General features: G+C 47.5%; 1 protein-coding gene across 4 annotated transcripts in view; it reads left to right on the plus strand.

Moving 5' to 3' along the window:
• Positions 1 to 24,718, plus strand: part of SLC2A9 (solute carrier family 2 member 9) — a 257,130-nt gene that overhangs the window by 74,618 nt on the left and 157,794 nt on the right. For all 4 annotated transcript variants that reach the window (XM_042984934.1, XM_015534686.2, XM_007075764.3 and 1 more), the window contains 2 exons: positions 9,263 to 9,387; positions 24,487 to 24,632. In XM_042984934.1, the coding sequence (XP_042840868.1) occupies positions 9,263 to 9,387; positions 24,487 to 24,632 (271 nt within the window). The remainder of the gene's footprint in view (positions 1 to 9,262; positions 9,388 to 24,486; positions 24,633 to 24,718) is intronic.

Raw genomic sequence — 24,718 nt, forward strand, 5'->3', positions numbered from 1 at the left:
CCAGGACACAAGACGGGATCACCTGGGAAGTGTATAGAGGCCAAAGAAATAGGCTCAAGGGCTGAGGCCGGGAGCCCCCCAGTCTTGGGAGGGTTGGGAAGATGGTAAGGATCAGCCAGCGAGGCAGGAGCAGACCCACCACTCAGAGCTGGAAAGCAGGTGAAGGAGGGAAGTGGTGACCACCTGTGTTCAGACGGAGATGAGGCCCGAGAGTTGGTGGATTTAGCAATGTGGAGCCCTCTGGTTACCTGACAGGAGCTGTTTCAAGGGCACAGTGGGGGAGGCAGCTCCTGGAAGGGGCTTAGGAGAGAAGAATAAGTGGAGACAATGAGTGTAGATGGGTGTGCCGGGGTGTAGTTTTCCTTTTAACCGCATGTTAATGAGATGTTCCAGCAGAGAGGGGAAAACTGGCGGGCAGGGGCCAGAGATGAAACTTGCTGAAGCAACATTCTTGTGCAGGTAGGAGCGGGGTGGGGAACTGGTCGGTGATTGGAGGGATTGGCCTCAGGTGGGAGCACGACAGTATGTCCTCAGGAAAATGGGGGCAGACAGTGTGTGGGCACAGAAGCCGGGAGGTCGATGCATGTGGAGGGAACACGTGGATTCCTCTCCAGATTGCTTCTGCTTTCTCAGTGGAGTAGGAAGCAAGGTCATCAGCTGAGAAGGAGGATAAGGGGATTTGAAGACGGGGAAGTCGTATGAAATAGTCCTCGCGGAGAGCAGGACGTGGAACAAACCAGGGAACTATAGAATGGTTGCCTGGAGGCCCCAAAGCCCACTTGAGATTGGTGGTCATGAATTTCAAGTGACACCAGTCAATGTAGTTCGGGTTTTTCTCCAGCCAAGCTGAGCTCTGTGGTGCATGTGTGAGGCAGGTCAGGATCTAACCAGGGTTGGGGTTTGCCAGGCACATAGGATGAAGGCATGTGGGTCAGTGGGTCAAGGAGTTGAGGATGTGATGGCTATTTCAAATGATGGACCATGGAATTCAGGCTGAGTAAGCAGGAATGGACAGACATGAGGAAGGTGATGATTGGTGGAAACAAGGTACGATCTCGGTTTATAGGCCAAGCTAGACTTAAAGAATTGTTGGAAGGGTGGGTGATGGAAGCCGTATCTCCAGAGGTTCCCCAGTTCACTAATCCCTTACAGAAGTACTTTCTAAATTCCCTGTATCTTCCACCACTTGGTCGTGTGTGATTGAGTTAAAGCATGACACAGCGGAAGCTCTCACATTTCTCCTGAGCCTTCTCGTGTCTAGGCTCAGGATGCTGAGTCCCTTTGACCGTTTCTCCAGTGATGTGCTCTCCACTCTCCTCATCACCTTATCACTCTTCCTCGTGTTTGGCCCCTTTTGCCAAGAGCTGATAATCTTCTGGGTTGCCCACGAACATTCTGCAATATGGGAAAGCTCAGAACAATGAGTGCGCTGTCCCAGGTGGGGTTCTCAGGGGTCACTGGAGTTCTGTGCTCAGAAATGGCATGTCCCTGGTCTCCCTTGTTTTTGTTGCCATGTTCATCCCCGGGTAAGAAATGGAAACACAGTCGTTAAAATCCACATCTCTGAACTCCAGTGAATCAGCTTTGCAAATTATTTGCGAGTAAGGTTTCCGTCCTCACCGGGGCACTGTCAGGCTGGGGGTTATTTTGGGAAGGAATATATTAATATGATGTACTTGCTTAGAGGGTGTGCAGCCCTGTTTGCAAGTGTTCCAAGTCAGACCTGAATGGGATGTTAACATTCACTGCATGGCACAAAATACACCATCGCATCCAGTGCAGGACCTCAGGCCAAAGCACTTAGGGGCACCCTTAACTCTTCTTTCTCTGTACCTCTGTCCAATCCAAATGCAAAGACCACCAACTGTCTACGAAACACACGGGGCTCTGACCACGTCTCACCACCTCCACTGCTCCCGTCCTGGCGCGAATAACTATTGGCACTTGCCTGGTCCGCTGCAGGAGCTTCCCAGCCAGTCTCCCTGTTTCTGCACTTATTTCTTCAGCCCACGGTCGACACAGAAGTCTGCGCGATCTTGTTAATATGTTAGTCAGGTCATGGCACCCCTCTCCTTAGAATCGTCCGGTGGCTGCCCGTCTCTCTCCAGGTGGGAACCCAAGTTGCCATGGTGGCTCCTACAAGACCCTTACCAGCTCCCCCTGCAGTCTCTCTGCCCTCACTTCTACTATTTGCTTTCCTGTCCTCCTCTGCTTCCAGCTGTGCTGGCCTCACTGGTGTACCTGAAAATAACCCATGTCTGACTGTTAGTACCTCCCTGCCAAGATTGCTGCTCTCTGATATCCATATGGCTGGTCTATATTCCTTCTTCAAGTCTGTGCTTAGATATCACCTTCCCAGATGTCTCCCTGAGTAAAATTCCTCCCCTCTCCTGTATTAGTTTTCTCTACAGTCTTTGTCTTTTACTTGTTTATTGAGAACATGAAGAGTGGGGACTGGGTCATGGTGGCAGCTATATGCCAGAACTTAGAATGGTGTTCAGCACTCAGTCCACACTTAGACGTTGTGTTGAGTGCATGAATGTCAGTTGAATGAGTGAACATCTGTTGAAAGAATGAATGACTGTGAGTAAATATAGCAGCCGCCATTGTGGGGGGCTTAGTATCAGGGTGACTGGAATGCTAAACCTCCCATTTCATAGTATGTGAACTTGACCAAGTACTCCAGTTCTAGATCTATTTCCTCACGTGGGACATGGGGTAGCAAGATTACCTAATGCATAGGGTGTCCAGTGAGTATAAAGTACTTAAAATAGTGCCTGAGACATAGTAAGTACCCAGTGAATGTTAGCTCTCACCATGGATTGGTTTTCAGTTTATTGAGGCTCCAAATAAGTTCTAGGTGCCATCCTAAGCACTTTGCGTAAATCATCTGATTCTTAGAGGAGACTTAGAAGGTAGACATTGTTACATCCATTTTACAGGGGTGGAAACCAAGGCTCAGGGAGGGTAGGAAACCCGCCCACAGTTGTTCAGTTAGCATGTGGCTGAACTGTCCAAGTAGGAATAGTATTGGAGGTAGATTCAGGAGAACAGCGTGTGTCCTGCCCACAGACCTAGAAGCTAAAGTAAGACTCAGAACAGGCCAGAGCTGGGCCACATGGAGGAAACCCGGCTCAACATCTAGAATTTACTCCTTCATTTATGCAACAAATTTGAATGGGGCACCTGCCTGTACCAGCAACTGGCTTAGTGCCTGGGGCTACAGTGACAAGATAAAAATCTCTGCACGCATGGAGCTTATAATCCGGTAGGGGCACATGCCAACATAAACACAAATAAATATGTAAGCTAAACTCCCGTGTTGTGGGGGCTGCAAAGAAAATAGAAAGGGTGATAAGATTGTGGGGGATGGGCTCTGCAGCTGGGGGAGTAGTCACATCAGATAGTGTCAGAGGTGGCATTTCAGTCACTTCGGTGAGATAAGACGAATGGATCGAGGGGCACCCATGACACGGGTCGTGAATCAGGAAGCTGCCCGGCACACCCAAGAGATGGCGGGAAGCCTCGTGGGCACAAAGGCACGAGTATCGGACGGTGTGGCCAAGGCCATGTCATGCAAGGTTGTTTGGGCCCTGGCGAGCGGTTTGTCCCAAGCGCAGTGGGAAGGTTTTAGGTAAGGGGAGGTGTGTCGGTGTTTGCTTTGCAAGGATCACTCTGGCTGTTCTGTGGACCCTGAATCCTACAGGAGGGCAAGAGTGGAAACGGGAGCCACCTAAGCCATCCTGCATCCGTCTGAGGGTGAGATGGTGGTGGCCTGCCCCTCTGCCGGACTGTGGACCAGAAACGGAAAGAAGCGCTCTGCTCAGGGATATACTCTGGAAGCAGCGTAGGCGGGACTCAGTGATGCAGGCAGGAAGGAAAATAAGAGATGTAATTATTATTCCCCTATTTTTGGTCTAAGCCCCTAGGAAGGTGGAGGTTTTATTTACTCAGAAGGGGAAGACTGTGGAAAGAGGGGTTTGGATGCCTTTGTGGGGGGCGGTTAGCAGTGGGGATGCATGAGTTCTATTTTTTTTAATGTTTATTTGTTTTGGGGAGAGAGACAGAATGCAAGTGGGGGTGGGGCAGAGAGAGAGGGAGACACAGAATCTGAAGCAGCCTCCAGGCTCTGGGCTGTCAGCACAGAGCCCGACGCGGAGCTCGAACCTACAAACTGTGAGATCATGACCTGAGCCAAAGTCAGACGCTGAACTGACTGAGCCACCCAGGCACCCCAAGAGTTGAGTTTATTTTATTTTAATTTAATTTTATTTTATTTTATTTCATTTCATTTCATTTCATTTCATTTCATTTCATTTCATTTCATTTCATTTCATTTTAAAGTTTATGTATTTATTTTGAGAGAGAGAGAATGTGCACGCATGCACCAGGGAGTGAGGAAGGGCAGAGAGAGAGAGGGAGGAGAGAATCCCAAGCACATTCCACACAGCGCAGAGCCTGATGTGGGGCTGGAATTCACAACCCTGAGATCATGACCTGAGCCGAAATCAAGAGTCAGCTGCTCAACCAACTAAGCCACGCAGGTGCCCCAAGAGTTCTATTTTAAAGATACGTGGCTTCAGATGCCTGTTGGACATGCAAGTGGAAATGTCTAGGAGGCAGTGTGGCATGTAAGTCTGGATTGAGATGAGTCCAGGCCAGAGATACAGTTGGGATTGTCATCAACTAAGGTCACAGCTGGGTGAAGTCACCCAAGGAGGGAGTGGAGAGAGAGGACAGACCAGGCTTGACACTGAGAAGGGGAGGCTGGTAGGCAGAAAACAGGAGAGGGCGTGATCCCAGATGTCCCGGAGAAGACTGTGTTTCCAGAAAGAGCCCGTGGCTGTCCGTATCGCATGCTGCTGGGAGGCTGTACCGGGGGGGTGGGATGGGGGTGGGGGTGGGGGTGCAGAACTGTCAGTGGTGTTTGTTGAGGCGCGTGATCCTGATCGTCTTCACAAAGGCAGTCTCCCCGGAGTGGTGGCAATGATCCAATCAGAGAGGGACAAGGACAGAAGGGAAGGCAAACAGACGGTAGTCTTCAGGGAGTTTCACTCTAAAGGGGAAGCGGAGATAAGGGGCAGTGGCTTCAGAGGGCTGAGGGTCAAGGGAGACCATAGTCTGCTGTGTTCGCACGGAAATGATGGAGTAGTTAAGGGATGGATTCTTCTAGGTGGCGGACAGCCAGGGTGCAGGAGACTGCACCTTACCCCCCAGGGATGGTTTTAGCCAAATGCAGGTGGGCTGGTGAACTCGGTGCAGTGGGGGGGTGGGGGGGGTGGAGCAGGGTGGGGAGTGAGGTGGTCCCCACCTGTGACACCTCCACCTCTTCCTCTGTGAATTGCCCAGCTCACGAATGCTGCCAGCTACAGGTGTGAAAGATGAAGTGAATGACACGAGATGATTTATGTAAAAGCCATGCTCTTTCTAGATTCTTCTAAAGGTCTCTTGTGGAGTCTGTGTCAAGGATTGGGATTCTCTAGGGGTGGACCCAAGAGTCTCTCTTCTTATGTGATGTCGTTGAATCTGATGAGCAGCTATAGCCTTGAGAAGCACTCAGTAATGCCAGTATTAGTGCCATGAATATCATTACCATCACTCTAGCATCAAGGGCCCCGTTTAACTGGAGTAGGAGCCCAGGGGTCGGGTCTGCTTCCTGGTCAAGCCCTTTATTTCTCCCTGTCTACGGGTCATGGAACATGCTGTCTTGTCCAACATCCAAGAACCCCCTGAGTCTGGCCAGCCTCAGCAATCCTGTCCCGCTTCCCCTCTCTCGACAACCTCTTCACATCCTTGACTTACACTGGACTCTACACCCACAAGATTTGGGCCGTGAGGTCTCAAGGAGTAGAACTGGGGTCAGAGATGGACCTACAGGGAGAACGTTTTGGCTTGTTGGGAGAAATCACTTTTCACACACAAGCCACTACCACACCTGGGACGGAAGGCAGAGACAGCATTGCCAGGGCCCCCAAGCCAGGCCCGCTCCGTGGAAGGGGGCAGGTTGCTGGCACCACAGGGAGAAGGCTGGGGCCAAGGAGCCGACGCACCTGCCAAAGTGGGAGTGGGACCATAGGGAGATGCCCAGCCTCTCCTCTTCCCCACAGAAGACAACATCAGACCTCTCATTGGCCAGTCCTGCCAGGGAGCTGGGAAGGAAGGGAGCCTGGGAAATGTAGTTCTAGTTCCCTTTGCCACAACAGAACAGAGAAAGGGTCCCGGGGTAGCCAGGCAAATGACACACAGTTCCCACTTATACACTCTGAGACCCGGTATCTTTACTTCTAATTGATTTCTGTGTGACAGTTTATTCTTCTGTGTCCCTAACTAGGTTTTAAAGCCCCTAAGGGTAAAGATGGGGATTGACTTACTCCCTGTGGCAAACCCTGTGTCTTACACTCACTGCGTGTTTGCTGAGCAGACACGCCAGTGAAAGCCCTCGCCCCCGTGAGGGCACAGGTCTTTTCACCACTGCCCTGCTTCCTTCCTAAGACTGACCTGTCAGACCCTCAGAGGACTGAGGGAAGGGCCGTGAGCACTGCGCACACACGGGCCACCAGAGTATTCTCATTGTGCTCTGAAGCCTCGCTGATAACAAAATTAGTGCCCTTGGGTTCGTCTTCTTGAATCCTGAGACTGCGACCTTCTGTATCACAATAAGGGAGGTCAGGGGCGCCTGAGTGGCTCAGATGGTTAAGCGTCTGACTTCAGCTCAGGTCATGATCTCGCGGTTTGTGGGCTCGAGCCCCATGTCGGGTTCTGTGCTGACATCGCAGAGGCTGGAGCCTGCTTCAGATTCTGTGTCTCCGTCTCTCTGCCCCTTCCCTACTTGTGCTCTCTTTCTCCCTCAAAAGTAAATAAACCTTAAAAAAAAAAAAAAAGAATGAGGGAGGTCAGCCTAGATTGGAATTTCTGTTTTAAGTCTTGGCTAAATCATAATTTTCCCCTCATGGCATCCACTTAAATTAACTTTTTGACAGTGAGATTGTATTTATGTTTTGAATAAATAATACATTCATATGGCATAACTTTTAAAAGGACCAAACGAATGTAAAGTAGAAGGCTTCCATTGTATTTCTCTCCCCCAGCCAATCAGAACCCCTTCCTGGGGGCAACCTGTGATACCAGTTTTTTGTGTATCTTTTCCAAGGTTTGTGTCTGTTTTTGCATGCATGTGCATGTGCGTGTGCGCGCGCGCGCACACACACACACACACACACATATTCCTTTATCACACAAATTGTTGAATATTCTATGCAAAGTTCTGTACCTTGTTCTTTACACTTGACAATATATCTTGGAGATCTTCCTGTATCAGAATATAGAAAGCTACTTCTGTTTTAATGTCTACATAATGTACCATTACATAGATGTATCATAATTTGTTTAAATAAGGGAGACCTGGGCTTTTTCAGTTCACATTATAGAAGATGTTGAACCAAGTCTTCGTGCCATCGTGAAAGTGTGATTAGCTTTGGGATTCTCCAAGAAGATGTAGGCAGGAGGAAAAAGTTTAATGGAAAGTTTGAGATAAATAAGAAATAGTGGAAAGAGGCCCGGCCTGGAGTTTAAGGCCTCTAACTCACAAAAGTAATAACAAAGTCCCCTTTCAAGTCTCTAGCTTCTTCCAATTTACAAAACAATTTAATATTTGTTAACTCATCGATTTGTTAGGGAAAAAATATCCTGTGAGAAGCTATGATGTTTTTTTCCAGCTCTTAACTCACTAGTTGTATGGCCTAAATTTCTAATTTGTCTATATCCTGGTTAACTTATCTATAGAATAAGGATAATGAAGTATCTACCTCATAGGGTCATTTTGAGCAGGAAATGAGCTACTCCTGTAAAGTGCTTAGAACAGGGTTTATCATAGAGCAAGAATTTAGTAAGTGTGAGCTATTACTATTCTGTAAATGAGTAAAGGAAAACACAGAGCAATAAATAAAGTATAGTCACCTAGCTCATAAAAGATACAACTGGTGCAGGGACCCAGGTCTCCAGGCCCCAAACAAGTCATGATTCTCAACCATGAGGTCTTAGAGACATGTTACCAGAACAGTGACAGCAGTCCCGGCACAGAGCAGCTATAGGAATAATTGCCATAGGAATTTGACTGATCTTGTTCAAGAGGAATTAGTTCAGCCTCACACTTAGGGCTGTAATTTATCAAATCGAAGATGTCATCATGTATAAGAAGCATTGTTACACAAAATGCAGAGAAGGAAGGATGGAAGGAAGGAAAGAAGGAAGGAAGAGAGAGGGGTAGGAAGAAAGGAAGGAAAGGGAGGGAGGGAGGGAGGGAGGGAGGAAGGAAGGAAGGAAGGAAGGGAGGGAAAGGAAAGGAAAGGAAAGGAAGGAAGGAAGGAAGGAAGGAAGGAAGGAAGGAAGGAAGGGGGAGAAAGAGAAAGGGAAAGGCTGCTAATTAAAGCTATAGGACACTGTGCTGGTTTTCAGACTGTGGTCTCTCAGCTCCAGACTTACCCTCGATGCTCTGCCCTGTGATGCAGGGGCTGGGACCTGCATGTCTCATCTGCCCTTTGATAAGAGGCACACAAGAGCCACACTAGAGGAAGAGGGGCAAGGGGCTTGGTCCTGTTTGGCTGAAATTCCTGCTAGTCCCAGCAGTGAGTCTAGTTCCCAGCCTTTGTCTACACCTCAGAACACTGTGCCCTCAGAAGAACAGCCCCAGCGGGCCAGTGCCCACCCTTGAAGATAAGCCAGGTCTTGAGGGCCCTTCTTCCAAGCCCCCAAAGTGTCAGCACCACGTGGGCAGCACCCCGTCTTCAGAGATCCCCCTTTTGACATCTGAGTTCCCCAATACCTGCTTAACCAACTCCCTATGTTAAATTCTCTCTGCTAAAATCACTAGAGTGGTTTCCATTTTCATGCTTGAACTCTGACTCAAGGATTATAAGGCACATCTTGACTTTAGAAATGTTAAGTGAAGGTCTTAGAGTTGATGAAACACAGTATTGCATCAGGGAATTCGTGAAATGTGACACTGCCTTTGAAGGTGACTTAATTAGCCTTAGTGGTGAACCCAGGAGGGGGAAGTGCCTTGCTCAGGGTCATACAACCAAAGGTGGCAGTAGGGATCAGTGGGATTCTGGGCCCTGTTCCTGACCCATAGGTCAATGTTCTTTCCACTGTGCCTGAATCTCACTCTGCTGTCCCTTCTGAAGGGCGTGACCCCTGCTCCTGGGATGGATAGGTCAACATCCTCACGGTGGGCCTCCTCATCAAACCACTCCTTTTTTTCCAGGAAGCACACTCTGCTGGTCAACAATGGGTTTGCGATATCTGCTGCACTGCTCATGGCCTGTTCTCTCCAGGCAGGAGCCTTTGAAATGCTCATCGTGGGACGCTTCATCATGGGCGTGGACGGAGGTAAGCCTTAACCATTACTGCACGAGGCAGTAATGCGTTCCTCGGGGGTGCTTCGAAATGTGAGTGGTGTTTGGAGCTGTCACAGGACTGGGCTCCTACTAGTGTTGAGTTGCCAGGGACCAAAGATGCAGAAAGTCTGCATGAAGGGGACAGTCCCGTGAGGTGAACCACTCATGAGGCTCTAGCAGGCTAATTGAGAAACACTGCTGGGTAGAAACCCAAGTCAACTCCAAAGACCTGGATGGTTTTCAGTACATCATGCCTTTTGCTTTGTCATCTTCACTGTAAAATTCATATTCTGAGATTGTCTGTGGTTTCCAGGGGAGTTTCAATGAGGGTTGTATTTCCTGTCCGGACTCTGACTTATTCATTCCTTCGTGTATTCACTGAGTATTTGTGGAGCCCCTGGTGTGCCTGGCATTCTTCTCCATGCCGGGGGCACAGTGGTGAGTGAAATGCCCCAGTCCCTACCCGTGCAGCTTACATTCTAGTGGGTGGATAGACACATAATTAGATACATAAGGTAGGTAGTGGCAAGCCCTAGGAGAGAAATGAAGCAGGGCAGGAGGAGAGTGGGGACTATTTTAGGTAGGGCAGTCAGGGAGGACTGCTCAGAGGAGGAAACACATGAGCAAAGACCAGCATGAACCAGGAGTGAGGACCAAGTAAATGTCGGGGGAATGGGGTTCGTGGCCAAGAGAACAGTGCACTGGCCCTGTGGTGGAGTCGTGCTTGGAGAGTGAGGAGGCCAGCACGGCTGGAGCTTGGTGAGTGGGAGGAGAGTTGTAGATGAGGTTGAAGAGGGGCCGCTCAGATCACGTAGGGCATTGTAGGATTTGTGCCGAGGGTGATGTGACATGAGCTGGTTGTTTTTTCCGTAAGATTCCTCCTGCTTCTGTATAGAGAAGAGTGGAATCGGGGAGCCAGTTGTCCAAGGGGAATAGCTGTGGTGGGGTGAGGTGGCGGCCGCGAGGCTGCGAGGTGCAGCCGGCTGCTGGCTGTGGGCTGTGAGAGCAGGGGCCTCCAAATATATTAGTAAAACCAGCTGACCGGCCAACCGACCAACCAACCTTGCTTTTTTCTAAATACTGTGAGTGTGGAAGGTAATACTTTCAGGCATTTGTGGGAAGCTTGCAAGCTTTTGGATTAGAGATCTCTGCCTTTGCTCTGAGGTCTGCTGCTTACCGATCACTGACTTCTGACAAGGTGCTTAATGGCCTTGGTTTCCCCATTTGTAAAATGGAAATAACACCTGCTTTGAAGGGCTGTCACAGGCTGACAAGACGCCATATACACATATAAAATCTGCCAAACTTGTGAGCTCATTAAAGGCTCATTCCCTTCCTTGCTGATTCTTGCAGGCTGCAGGCCCCAGGCTTTGGGAGTGAGCTGAACAACAAATGTGCCTCAGGCAGAGGTGAGCAGGAGAGTGAGGGCCTGAGGAAGGTCAGGGGGCGAGACTTCCCACCCCTCCCCTGCGCTGCTGGTGGGAAATACTCAGGATCAGTAATAACCCAGACTCAGGGTGAAATTACTCCTCTGTCTTGGTATTCAGGTAGAAAGAGATGGCTCTAGAAAATGTTCATTGGTAAGAATAATGCCTGGCTTTACGTGGTGTCTCACAGTTAACCAGTGATGGTTAACTGGGTTGTTGTGCTCTGATCTAATGCTGAAGGACTGTTACGTTGTTGTCATTTTACCTGGAGGACACTGAGGCTCAGACACATGCGATTGTAGCATGGTTAAGGCTGAGGGCTATGGGTTTGCACTGTCTGGGTTCTCCCACTCACCTAGCTTATTTCATGGCTTTGACTCACTTAGATTTTGCTACCAAAAATAAAATATAAAAACTGAAACATAAGGGCTTAAAGCAGTAATTTTTTTAAATGTTAATTTTTGAGAGAGCGACAGAGCATGAGTGGGGGAGGGGGAGAGAGAGAGAGAGAGACAGAGAGAGAGAAACAGAATCCAAAGTAGGCTCCAGGCTCCGAGCTGTCAGCACAGAGCCTGATGTGGGGCTCGAACTCATGAACCATGAGATCATGACTTGAGCTGAAGTTGGACACTTAACCCACTGAGCCACCCAGGCACCCCAGCAGTAATGGTTTTGGCTGACTTTGTAAGTCTATGGGCTGGTGGGGCAGTTCTGATCCGAGGCAGCTCTGCGGCTCTCCTCTGGGCTCTCTCGAGCGCTGTGGGGCGACTTCAGATGGCCTCACTCGCCTGTTTGGTTGTCGGCAGCTGAGTTGGGGTCGCAGGGGCCAGCTCGTCTCTGCTCCACAGGGTCTCTTCCCAGGGGATCCTCAGAGTTCCAGAGAGTGGCAACTGGGCAGGACCCGCCGTGCAAGCGCTTGTCAGGTCACTGCTTGTGGCACGTCTGTCGGGGTCCCCTCGGCCAGGCCGAGTCTCATGACCAGGCGCACAGTCCGTGTCAGAGGGACCTAAGCCCCCGAGGATGCAGACTCAAGGACTGTGAAGAGCAGCCTTCCGCTCGCTGTCTTAGCCTCTGAGTCTTCATCGCGAGGCCCCGCTGGTGGGCGCGTGAAAACGAACCGAGAGGCTGCCTGTGTGGCGCTTCGTACGTTCCAGGCATCTCGTGCCTTCGCCCAGCGCTGAGATTGGTGACGGCATCGTTGCCCTTAGTGCAGCCATTGTTTTTATTCTCAGTGAATAAGGTGTAGATCCCAGATTTGGACCGAGATGTCTGGTTTCACAGGCCCCGCCTGCCGATGAGAAAGGTCAGGTGAGGTGCAGCATGAGGGACCTTCCCCCGCGGAGGGCGTCTCTGGCAGGTTTAGATTTTATCCATCACCCTCTCCCAGTTGTCTTCCTCTCCAGCTATTCTGGGGGAGGCCACACTTACTACACATAGTTAGCTGCTCTCTGAATTTCCTTAACTAAGAAAAAGCCGGATTTGAAGAGCGATACCATTTTTACAAGGCCACGTATTCAAGACGTGTCTGTTAGACCCCTTTTCTGAGGAGCTTTTCAAAAAGAAGCAGAAGACAAAAAGTAAGAACAAGGAGGGGAGAAAAAAATCAGACCCTCTGACTTCTGGAGAATAGCCTGTTGCAGCTGGCCCACGATGTGGAAGCTTCAGGTCGTTTATGCTCACCAAGCCCTCTCAAAGCAGAGACGGGGACCTGCTTTTGAGCAGGCATTTTGAGGTGAGGCAGTTGATCAGGAAGAAAGGAAAATTTCTGGGCAGCAGATGAGTGGACTGTCTGGCTTGTAATACATAATTTAAAGCCGAGTGATGAGCCTAGAGGCTTTGCAGAGTCTGTGCTGCTCAAGCCAGGTTTGTGGGCAGTATTTGGAACCACAGCAGAAGCCCAGGATGCCTTCCTGAAGTGTCCTTTTTCTAAAAAGCTTGGCCAATAAACAAACAAACAAACAAACAAACAAACACATTTTTACATTGAAAATGTTTTGTGTTTGTGGAAGATTGTGTTGGACAGGTTCCTGCCAAGCCCTCCCAGTGCTGCCCACACTCCTAGGGGTGCAAGCCTGTGTCCATGCATTAGGAGCTCTCTGATGCGCCCCCTGCTGCATTAGGGGCTCTCTGGTGGACAAATATGAACAGTAGCATTTAGAGAAGCATATGACATGGAAAGAATATAAAATCAGGGTCAAGGAAGTGACTTTAAGTTCTGGTTCCACCATTGACTTGCCAGGTGACCTTGGGACCATCATTTCACCTCTCTGGACCCCAGTAATGGCATCTAGAAAATAAGGAGGTGTGGACTCTGGTAGCTGAGGTTTCTACCAACTCTACAAAAAAATCTGCTTTGGCTCCTTTTGTACTCACCTTAGACCTACTATCTTGAATAGTCTCTTGAAACTTCTGGACCTCGCATGCCACATGGAGCTATATCGTTTACTCCTTAAAGAACATCAGACAATAGGAGATTGTGAAGTAAGAGCATATGTTATGATTTGAGTCAAATTTTAACATGACAGAGAGCATGTGAGGTGTTCTGAAGGATGGATTCTGGTCCCAGCCCTGCTACCTACCATCTGGGTGACCTCAGACAGACTTCTCTGTCCCTCTATCCCTTTCCTCACATGTACAGTACAGATAACAGCATAGCTACCTGACGATGTTCAGGTACCATACAGGGGTGTGTGTGTGTGTCTGTGTGTGTTTCTGTGTGTGTGCATGTCTGTGTGTGTGTGCCTGTGTGAAGAGAAGAAGACAGAAAAATTAAAATACACAACTAAAATAGCATATAAATCAGGAAGGCAGTACATGAAATTGGAGTGTATTAAATTCTTTGCATTGTCTGGGAAATACTAAATGTACTACTTTATATTAGATTTTATTAAGACACAGATTCATGAAATGACCTCTAGAGCAATAATTTGAAGAAGAGAAAATAACATAACAACAATCAAATGACTTAAAAATACTTAACCCTAAAGAAGGCAAGAGAGGAGAGAAAACCGAATATAGGAGAGTGCCATATAGAACAGCAAATGGTAAGATGTTATATTTAAACACAAGAATAACACTAAATAGACTCAGTACTCCAATTAAAAGATAAAAATGGTGGGGCGCCTAGGTGGCTCAGTCGGTTGAGCGTCCGACTTCGGCTCAGGTCATGATCTCGCAGTCTGTGAGTTCAAGCCCGGTGTCAGGCTCTGTGCTGACAGCTTGGAGCCTGGAACCTGCTTCCAATTCAGTGTCTGCCCCTCTCGCTCTGCCCCTCCCCTGCTCATGCTCTGTCTCTATCTCTCTCTCTCTCTCTCAAAAATAAACATTAAAAAAAATTTTTAAAAAAAGATAAAAATGGTTACACTGGATAAATCAAATACCTGTGTATATGCTGTTTGTATCTTAGATGTAAAGACATAGGAAGATTGAAAATAAAATAATAGAAAAAGCAATCCCAGGCAAACCCAAGCCCGTAAATATGGTTCGGCAGTACTGATAAGAGTCTAAGTAGATCTGAAGGCAACAAAGATTACTAAAGACAACGAGAGAGGTTTCATGATGATGAAGCATTCAGTTTGTCAGGAATATAATAATTCTAAATTTGATATGCACTTAATAAAAAGCATCAAAATGTATAAACTGAAAGTGAGTATAAGCTAAAAGTTAGCCAAACTGAAATGAGAAATACTGTCTCAGCCATGGATAAAACGAGTGGACAGAAACATCAGTAGTAGCTAGAATGTTTGAATGACACAGTTAACAAATATGAGCTAATTAACATATTAACATTAAACTTTAGAACTGTTAAACACACGTTTCTTTTTAGCTTTCATGGGCCATTTACAAAAATCAACCATATGATGAGCCATAAAGCAAGTCTCAACACATTTAAAAGGATTAATATTAGACTATGTTCTCTGACCACAACAGAATTAAGTTAGAAGCTAATTACAAAAGTATAAGTAGAAAATATTCACAGGTTTGGAAACTAAGATGTAAGTGACATACACTCCAAGTAATGAACATGTACTTCTGAGTAACCAGAGGGACAAAAAGAAATCACAATGGAAATTTTAAAATAGTTTGGATTAAATGATAATGAAAATACTACACAAGACATCTCAAAATTTGTGGACTACAGCTACAGCCATACTTCGAGTAAAATTTATAACCTCAAATGCAAAAAGCTAAAAATCAGTAATCTAAATTTCCGTCTCAAGAAGTTGGGAAGGGAATTTTCATTGGAGTGCATCAGCAAGATCAAAGTGAGTTCTATAAAAGATTAATAACTTTGCTAAACCCTTGTGAGACTATTTATAAAAAGAGCAGGAATTAATAACTAATATTAGGGTTTAAATGGCCAGCTCCTGAAGCATTAGAGAGATAAGAATATATTGTGATGTGATATATTTGAAAACTTAAAGTGTACAAGTGCCTAGAAAGAGAAATCTTAACCAATAGTGATGTAAGAAGAATTAGAGTATCTGAATAGTCCTATTCTATTAAATAAGTTGAACATATAATTAAAAACCTCCCAACAAAGGTGATTCAAAGCTTCCTTAAGAGAGAACAACACCAATTCTGTATAAACATTTCCAGGGGGGATATTTCCCAGCTCATTTGATAAGATGAGTGTATCCTGGATAGCATATCCTTATAAGAACTCTACAGGGAAAAAATTACAGGCCAATATCATTAAGGAACATAGATATAAAAATCCTAAGCAAAGACTTAGCGAACAATTTCAATGATAAACAACATAAAACATAAAAAGATAATAGGTCAAGACCTAGCTGAGTTACGCCAGCAGTGGAAGATTGGATTAACATTTGAGAATCAGTCAGGGTGATTCATCATATTTACAGAATACATTTGAAGACAAAATTATATGATGATTTTGACATATGCAGAAAAAACCGTTGATAATGTTCAGTATCCACTTACGGTAAAAAAAAAAAAAATGTAAAAACAACTCTAACCAACGAGGAATAGAAGAAAATTTCCTTATACTAATGAAGGCTGTCTACCCAGACCTACAGCAGTCATCATACTCAGTACTAAGATGTTGATAGGTTTTTCTCTGAGCTCAGGAGCAACACAAAATGCATGCTGTCACCACTCTGAGTCAACACAGTACGAGAGGTCCTAGCTAATGCCACGAGGCAAATAAAATTTTTTTTAACACAAGGTATAAAGATTGGAAAAGATGAACTAAAACTGTCATCTGTCACAGATGTCATGAATGCATAAAACATCTAAATCTATAAATAAACTTTAGAATGAGTGAGTGGATTTGGCTACCAGGGTCTCTGGATAAAAAAGTCATCATACTTGTGTACTTGTAACACGAAATGCAATTTTATTTCTATACATAAGGTCAATACACTAAAAGCAATTGTATTCTTATGTAGAAAATGAAATTTATAAACTATACCATTTAAAAGGCTGTAAAAACCATCAAATACCCACGAATAAGTCTAGTGGGAAATGTGCAATTTCTAATCTCCTTATTATCTACACAAAAATCTATAAAATATTATGGAAAGAAATTAGACACATACATGGGGGGTATTCCATATTCACAAGTTGGAAGACAACATTATAATGATGTTCCCTCTATACTGATCTATAGATTCGATATAAACCCAAGCAAATCCAAGCAGGTTTTGTAAAATGGAAATTTCAGACTGCTTCTAAAATGTACATGGGAATACAAAGTGCTGAGAATTCACAAGATTATCTTCCAGAAAAAGAAAAATGGGAGAACTTAATCTGTGGGGCATCAACGGTTAGAAAGTTACAGTGGTTCAGACAGTGCAGATTGGTGCAAAGAGAGAGAAATACATCAGTGGACTAGAAATGAGACTTCTGAAGCTGAGCCATACATATATGGACACTTATCTATGGTGAAGGTGTAGCTGGAGAGCTGAAGGGAAGAGCGTCTTTTCAATAAATGATGTCGGGTCAGTTGGGGTCACCAGTGGTTGGGAATTGCAGCCCCTGGCAGGCTGGTACTCAGTTGTGATTGTGCTATATGGGAACAGGCCCCAGTGGTAGTCTGACGGGGACTGCAGACTCCAAGAAGGGAGCAGATGTTAATATGCACCTGTGTTTTTATGCTTGGAATGTTTTATGTGAAATTTATTTTAAATGGAATGTTTCTATGTATTGCATCTTTCCGGAAACATGAGTTCCTGGGGTAACCGGGAAGGAAAGTAATAATCCCAGCAACCGTGAAAGAACCCCTTTTTGCTTATGTCTATGGTCAGGAAATTTCTACAGGTATAACTTAAGTTATTATTGGTACATCGTAGCTGTTTTTGCAGAACAGAGGCTTATGGGTCAAGAGTTGTTATCTGTATTTTTCTGCTGCTGCTTCTCTCTGGGGAGTTGTCTTAGGGATAAAGTCCAGATTGCGCCATCCAAGGTGGCAAATAACTGCATTTGTATTGACACCTGACATTTTAATGCCATTACAAATGAAACCTGAACGCTCCTTGACTTCATACGCACAATCAATCCCAGGTAGATTATAGCTCTAAAGATGAGAGGTAAAACCATAAATATCCTAGAAGGTAACATACCATATAATATTTTCATCATCTTAGGACACAGAAAGATTTCTTAAACAGGACAGAACAGCACTAGTTTAAAGTAAATTGATAAATTGAACTACATTAAAATTAAAGACTTCTTTCTATTCATACAAAAAAATCACCATTAATGAAGGGACAAACCACAGAGAGCAGGAAAATATTCGCAATGAATGAAATTGACAAAGGGCTCATACACAGAATACATTAAGAACTCTTACAAATCAATAATAAAAAGACAGAACATCTCTTACAAAAATGGCTAAGAGACAAAATAGGCATTTTCACAAGTTACATTAGTATTCCTCAAAAAGTTAAAAACAGAACTAATCTATGACCCAGTAATCACACTACCTACCCCAAAAATACAAAAACCCTAATTCAAAGGGATACATGCACCCCATGTTTATAGCAGCATTATTTACAGTGGCCAAACTATGGAAGCAGCCCAAAGTGTCTGTCGATAGATGATGGGGTAAAAAAGATGTGAGATGTCATGGAATATTACTCAGCCGTCAAAAAGAATGAAGTCTTGTCATTTGCAACAACGTGGATGGAGCTAGAGACTACTATTCTAAGTGAGATAAGTCAGAGAAAGACAAATACCATGTGATTTCACTCGTATGTGGAATTTGAGAAACAGTAAACAAGCAAAAGAAAAGAGAGAGACAAACCAAGAAACAGACTCTTACCTGCATAGAGAACAAACTGATGTCACCAGAGGGGAGGGGGGTGGGGGGATGGCTGAAATAGGTGATGGGGACTAAGGAGGGCACTTGTGATGAGCACTGGGTGATGTGTGGAAGTGTCGAATCACTAGATTGTACATCTGAAACCCATAGAACACTGTGTGTTAACTACACTGGAAATTAAAATAAATAAAATAAATCTCACTCGTAATTAAGGAAATGCACATTAAAACCACAATTGCTAAAAATTAAAAAGACCAGTAATGCCAAATATTGGCAAAAACGTGGAGCAAAGTATTTCATACGTCTCTTATAAAGGTGTAAATTGGTGTGATAATTTGGGGAAACTGGATTTATCTACCAAAACTGAACATACATATCTTACGGTTGCCGTATATATATATTTCCATACATGTGCATCTACACACTTGTGTAAGCATGTTTATGGGGCACTGTTAGTGTTAATCCCAAACTGGAGAGCGCTGAAGTGTCCCTCAATGGGAAGGTGGATGAATTGTGATACTCTCACACGTTGGAATATGACACAGCAATAAAAACGAACAGATTACAGCTGTGTGCTACAGCACGGATACATTTCACGTCTGTGAGAAACACAAAAGAGATGAAATACCAGAGAAATACATCCCCTTCCCCTGTGATTCTGTGTACATCCATCTTTGGTGACAGCATCAGGCTGGTGGTGACCTTGGGGGAAAAGGGAGAGGATGGTTGTCCTGAGGAAGCACAGGGTGCGGCTTCCGGGGGGCTGGTATTGTAGGTTGATTCTTGTGTGTGTGTGTGTGTGTGTGTGTGTGTGTGTGTGTGTAGGTTGATTCTTGACCTGGGTGGGAGTTGCACAGGCGTGCGCATTTTGTGATGATTCGTCAGACTACATGTGTATTATCTGCGCGATTTAGAAATATATGTCATAATTTGGGGCGCCTGGGTGGCTCAGTCGGTTGAGTGTCCCACTTCGGCTCAGGTCATGATCTCGCGGTTTGTGAGTTCAAGCCCCGCATCGGGCTCTGGGCTGACAGCTTGGAGCCCGGAGCCTGCTTCGAGTTCTGTGTCTCCCTCTCTCTCTCTGCCCCTCCCCACCCCTGCTCACACTCTACTTTCTCTCTCTCTCAAAAATAAATAAACATTGAAAAAACTTTTTAAAAAGTATATGTCATAATTTGATTTTCAAAAGTCAAGACTTACTACATTCAGTAAATACTTTGGACTGGACTCAACTTTTTCTTTACCCCAGTAGGAAAATGTACATTTCCAGGTGTCCCTAGAGTATTTCTGTCAGCATCTCTGATTTCCCTAGAAAATGTTTTCCGAGGTCCCTTCTGCTTTTTGGGGGCTAAGAGCTGACAATCCAATTGGACTCTGAGAGGAATCAGAGAGCTAAGCTCGCCTGTGTGAGGGCGTGTGCCCTGACTGCTCCTTGCACACCATCGGACCGTGCACCCTGAGGAAGGGGAAGGCCTTCTGGAAGGTGTAGCAGGCTCGGTACATTGGGACTGTTGTGATGTTTTAGATACGAGACATGCTGCCCTCTCCTCACTTCTCGGAGTCTCTGCTCGCTGTCTGCCCACCAGGGGGCCTGCTCCCATAGACCACAGTTGTAACCAGGGACCAGCCTGCCAGGGTTCGCGACTCCAGATCGCTGGTATCTGCTGACCCTGGCCTTTCTGAGCCAGGATTAAACAAATAACAGTAGAGCAGTAGTGGGCGGGAACCCATTCAGTACCTGGTTTGTTTCTTTTTTATTTATTTATTTTGAGAGAGAGAGAGAGTAGGGGAGGGGCAGAGAGAGAGAGACTGAGAGAGAGGCAGAGAGACAGGCAGAGACAGAGAGAGGATCCCAAGCAGGCTCTGCACCATCAGCGCAGAGCCTGACGCGGGGTTTGAACCTACATACCGCAAGATCGTGACCTGAGCCGAAATCAAGAGTCTGACCTTAACCGACTGAGCCACCCAGGCCCCCATAATACATGTTAATCAAGCCCCTGTCTGTCCCAGGGCTGGTGCTGCAGGTGCCGTGCTCTCAGGGAGCTTCACTGTGGCTGTGGGTGAGGAAACAGACGGTCGAGTAAATACCAAACAAGAAACATGCAGAAAGCACTAAGCACTCGGGGGAGCCAGGACTGGATGCAGAGACAAAGAGCTGGGGAAGGGGCCAGTTCCAGCAGGTGGCCAGGGAAGGCCTCAGTGAGGAGGTGTGCTGGTCTCCCGGGGGCGGGCCTCAAACAATAGAGATCATGCTATTAGAGTTCAGAGGCCAGAAGCCCAACATCAAGGTGCGGGCAGGCTTTGTTCCTTCCCGAGGCTCTGAGGGTGAATCTGTTCTGTGCTCTGCACCCCTTGGCCTTCCCTGACTAGCGTCTCTCTTGTCCCTGTCCCCATCTTCACATGGCCTCCTTCTCGGTATCTTCACATGACCTCTTATAAGGATGCCAGTGATTGAATTTAGGACCCACCCTTATCCGGTATGACCTCCTCTTAACTTGAGTACATCTGCAAACAACTTCCAAATGAGGTCACTTTGCTGGGGGCTTCGTAAGACAGGAAGCACAGGCGGGGGTCAGCTTATGGGGCTGTGACAACCAAGGTTCCAGATAAACAGAGCAGCAAAGGCCAATATCCTACAGTCAGTATGCGCCTGGGGTTCAGCGAACCCCAAGGCTGGGGGCCCCTGGGGAGGAAGAGTGGCAAGAGATGGGGGTCGTGGGTCGAGAGAGGCCACTCAGGGGTGTGGGATGGCTGGTGCAGCACTACGGGCCTCGGATGACCTACCCCCTGGTTTGCCTGGGTCGCAGGACTTCCAGTGCTAAAACCGGGACAGTCCCCCAGCCAACTGGCATGTGGTGGCTTTCATGTAGACTGCCTCCTCATTCGGCCCCGGTTTAGCCACCAGCATCGGATTTTGCCATGTCATTTCACAGCTGGGAGAGGAGAACGGCCACCACTTATCGACAGCTTACTGTATGCAGGCACCTGCAAAGCATTTCACATACATCTCACCTGTGCACAGCACCTGTGTGAAGGGGGTATAATTACTGTCCCAGCTGTGGCTCCGTGCCCTTCACCGCCACCTCGCCGCCTCTTTCCCACCAGCTTTATCATTTCCTCATTCATTTTTTGAGAGGTGATTAGCCCCAGCGGGGAGGAGGAGCTTCGGGGAAAGGAAACTGACAGTTTTTTAAGTGCCTGTCAAGTGACCACACGTGAGGCAGAAGCCTTATGTGTGATAATTTCATTGCCACTGCAACAGAAATAGACAGCAATTATTACCCTAATTTTATAGATCAGGAAGCCGAGGCTAGGAGAAGCTAATTGACTTGATCAAGGTCACCTGGCGAGGAAGCCGGGGCTCTGGGACTTGAGTCCTTGTACGTGTCTCCCCCTGTGGTGCTCCCCACCCCAGGCAGCAAGGTGCCAAGCTGGTCCCCGGCCAGCCAGTGCTTCCACGAGGCCAGCTGTTTTCAGCGTGTGTATTTTGGATAAAAATTCAAACAGCATCTGGCTTATGTTGTGACTTTGCAGATAATTCCCATCTCTTTGTACCTTAAGCATGTTTGCCTTTCTGGTGAGGCAGGAAAAGTTGTTCTGGGCTGAGATGCAGTGAAAGAGATCCTCAGCTTATAAATTGGGTCACATAGTCCCTCTCCTAATTTTTTTTTTTTTAATGTTTTTTCTTTTTTAATTTATTTTGAAAGAGACAGAGAGAGAGCAGGTGAGGACCAGAGAGAGAGACAGAGAATTCCAAGCAGGCTCCACGCTTATCACGGAGCCCGATGCGGGACTCGATCTCACAACTGCAAGATCATGACCTGAGCTGAAATCAAGAGCCAGACGCTTAACTGACTGAGCCACCCAGGCGCCCCGAATTTTTTTTTTTTAAAGGAAGGGTCTCTCTGACGGCTAGCGACTGGGGCGAATTCAGCGTAACTTGAAGCACGTTGATTGGTACCTAGAGTGTTTCGGGAGGTGCGAGAGGCATGGGGAGGCCAGGGCAGGAAAGAAATGTTTGATGCCCTCACAGTGTGGTGAAAAGTCAGGCAATAAGAATGAGTGTTGTCGGCACTGATTTGTAGAGCACTGCACAGTGAGCAGACGCCAACTCTCCCAGCCGCCCTGTGCAGTTAGGCTCAGTTCTTAGCCCATTTGCAGAGAGGGAAGCCGAGGCCTAGAGATGCTAACTCCCCCAGCCAAGGCCTCATGGCCCGTAAGTTACAGGGATTCTCCCCGGGAGGCAGTGTGGCTCTGGGTGTGCCGTCTGTGCTCCAGACGAGCTGTGAGTCAGCCTGCAATAAGGTCTATAGACCTTTGTGGGCCTGTAAAGGGATTTGAGAATAGCCTTGCCCAGGTACAGGTGGAAAACTGGGCTTCTTGAAACTGACAAGCACTCTATAAAATGTTGTAAAATGGGTATAATAGTATCTACCCTACCTGAGTCCCGTGACTTACATAAAGAGACACGGTCAGCTAGTGGGAGAAGCTCAAGTTCTAGAATCGGAGACCTGACTTGTTGGGCAAAATAATCTCTTCGGGCCTCTCTGGCCATCACTTGGTGATTTGGGAAAGTTACTCCATTTGTGCCTCAGTTTCCTCATATTTAGAATAAGGATAACAGTAGTACATTTACTTCAGTGGGTTACTATAAAAATAGGTAAGTTAATAAATGTAGAGATAAGAAGGATCCCGCTCCTTGGTAAGCACTAGGCGTGTTGGCTGCTAAACACCACCAGTACCGTCTGCTACCACTACCTCCGCTCTCACTGCCACTCTCGCCACCACTGTCACCACCTCCTCCATCGGCATTATCACCACCACCACCACCACCACCACCACCACCACCTCTACCATCGTTACCACCATGACCACCACCTCTTCCACCACTGCCATCACCTTCTCCATCATCACCACCTCTTTTGCCACTACTGCCATCACCACCACCACCACCACCACCACCGCCTCTTCCACCGGCACCATCATCTTCTCCACCATCACCACCTCTTCCACTACTACCACCATCACCATCATCACCACCACCATCACCACCACCGCCATCATCACCACCATCATCATCATCATCACTACCACCACCTTCACTATCACCACGACCACCATCACCACCACCACCACCACCACCACCATCATCATCGTCGTCATCACCACCACCACCACCTTCACTATCACCACCACCGCCATCACCACCACCTCTACCATCATTACCACCTTGCCACCATCACTACCTTCTCCACCACCTCTTCCACCACCACCACCACCATGACCGCTACCACCTCCATCACCATCATCACCACCTCTTCCGCCACTTCTGCCTCTTCCACCACTATCACCACCATCACCACCGCCATCACCATCACCACCACCATCACCACCACGATCGCCGCTACCACGTCCGTCACTACCACCACCACCCCATCATCACCCTCATCATTATCACCACCCCCATCACCACCTTCACTATCACCACCACCGCCGCCACCACCTCTACCATCGTTACCACCATGACCACCACCTCTTCCACCACCGCCATCACCATCACCACCACCACCGCCTCTTCCACCGGCACCATCATCTTCTCCACCATCACCACCTCTTCCACTACTACCACCGTCACCGTCACCACCATCACCATCACCGTCATCATCACCATTTCCACCACCGCCATCATCACCACCATCATCATCATCATCATCACTACCACCACCTTCACTATCACCACGACCACCGTCACCACCACCACCACCACCACCACCATCATCATCGTCGTCATCACCACCACCACCACCTTCACTATCACCACCACCGCCATCACCACCACCTCGCCACCATCACTACTACCTTCTCCACCACCTCTTCCACCACCACCACCACCATGACCACTACCACCTCCATCACCATCATCACCACCTCTTCCGCCACTTCTGCCTCTTCCACCACTATTGCCACCATCACCACCGCCATCACCATCACCACCACCACCACCATCACCACCATGATCGCCGCTACCACTTCCGTCACTACCACCACCACCCCATCATCACCCTCATCATCATCACCACCACCACCACCACCGCCATTGTCACCACCACCGCCGCCACCATCATCATCTGTTTTCCCTTCTACGAAATCTGCCTCCCAGCCATGCCTTCTGGATTAAACGATACAGGGCATGTCAAAGCATTAGCGATTTGTGCAGAAAGCTTGGGGTAGTGTTGTGGCTGCAGCACTGTTCTTGTCAGGGCACGGCAGAGGGGGCGCCCTGACCCATGTCCCTCGAGGGAGACGGCCCTCTCGCTGACCGGGGTGCTCCTCCCTCAGAGAAGACAGACCTCTCACAGCCGCCGTTGTTCCTTCACAGGCATCGCCCTCAGCGCGCTCCCCATGTACCTGAACGAGATCTCGCCCAAGGCGATCCGTGGCTCTCTGGGGCAGGTGACCGCCATCTTCATCTGCGTTGGCGTGTTCGTGGGGCAGCTGCTGGGCCTGCCTGAGCTGCTGGGAAAGGTAAGTGCGGCTCGCCGGCCAGCCGTGTCTATTGTCATTTGATGCCACCCTCCCAGCTCCCACATCCCTTCCGGGACCAGGGGTGG

The sequence above is a fragment of the Panthera tigris genome, chromosome B1 (assembly GCF_018350195.1).
Source record: "Panthera tigris isolate Pti1 chromosome B1, P.tigris_Pti1_mat1.1, whole genome shotgun sequence".
Classification (NCBI taxonomy): Eukaryota; Metazoa; Chordata; class Mammalia; order Carnivora; family Felidae; genus Panthera; species Panthera tigris.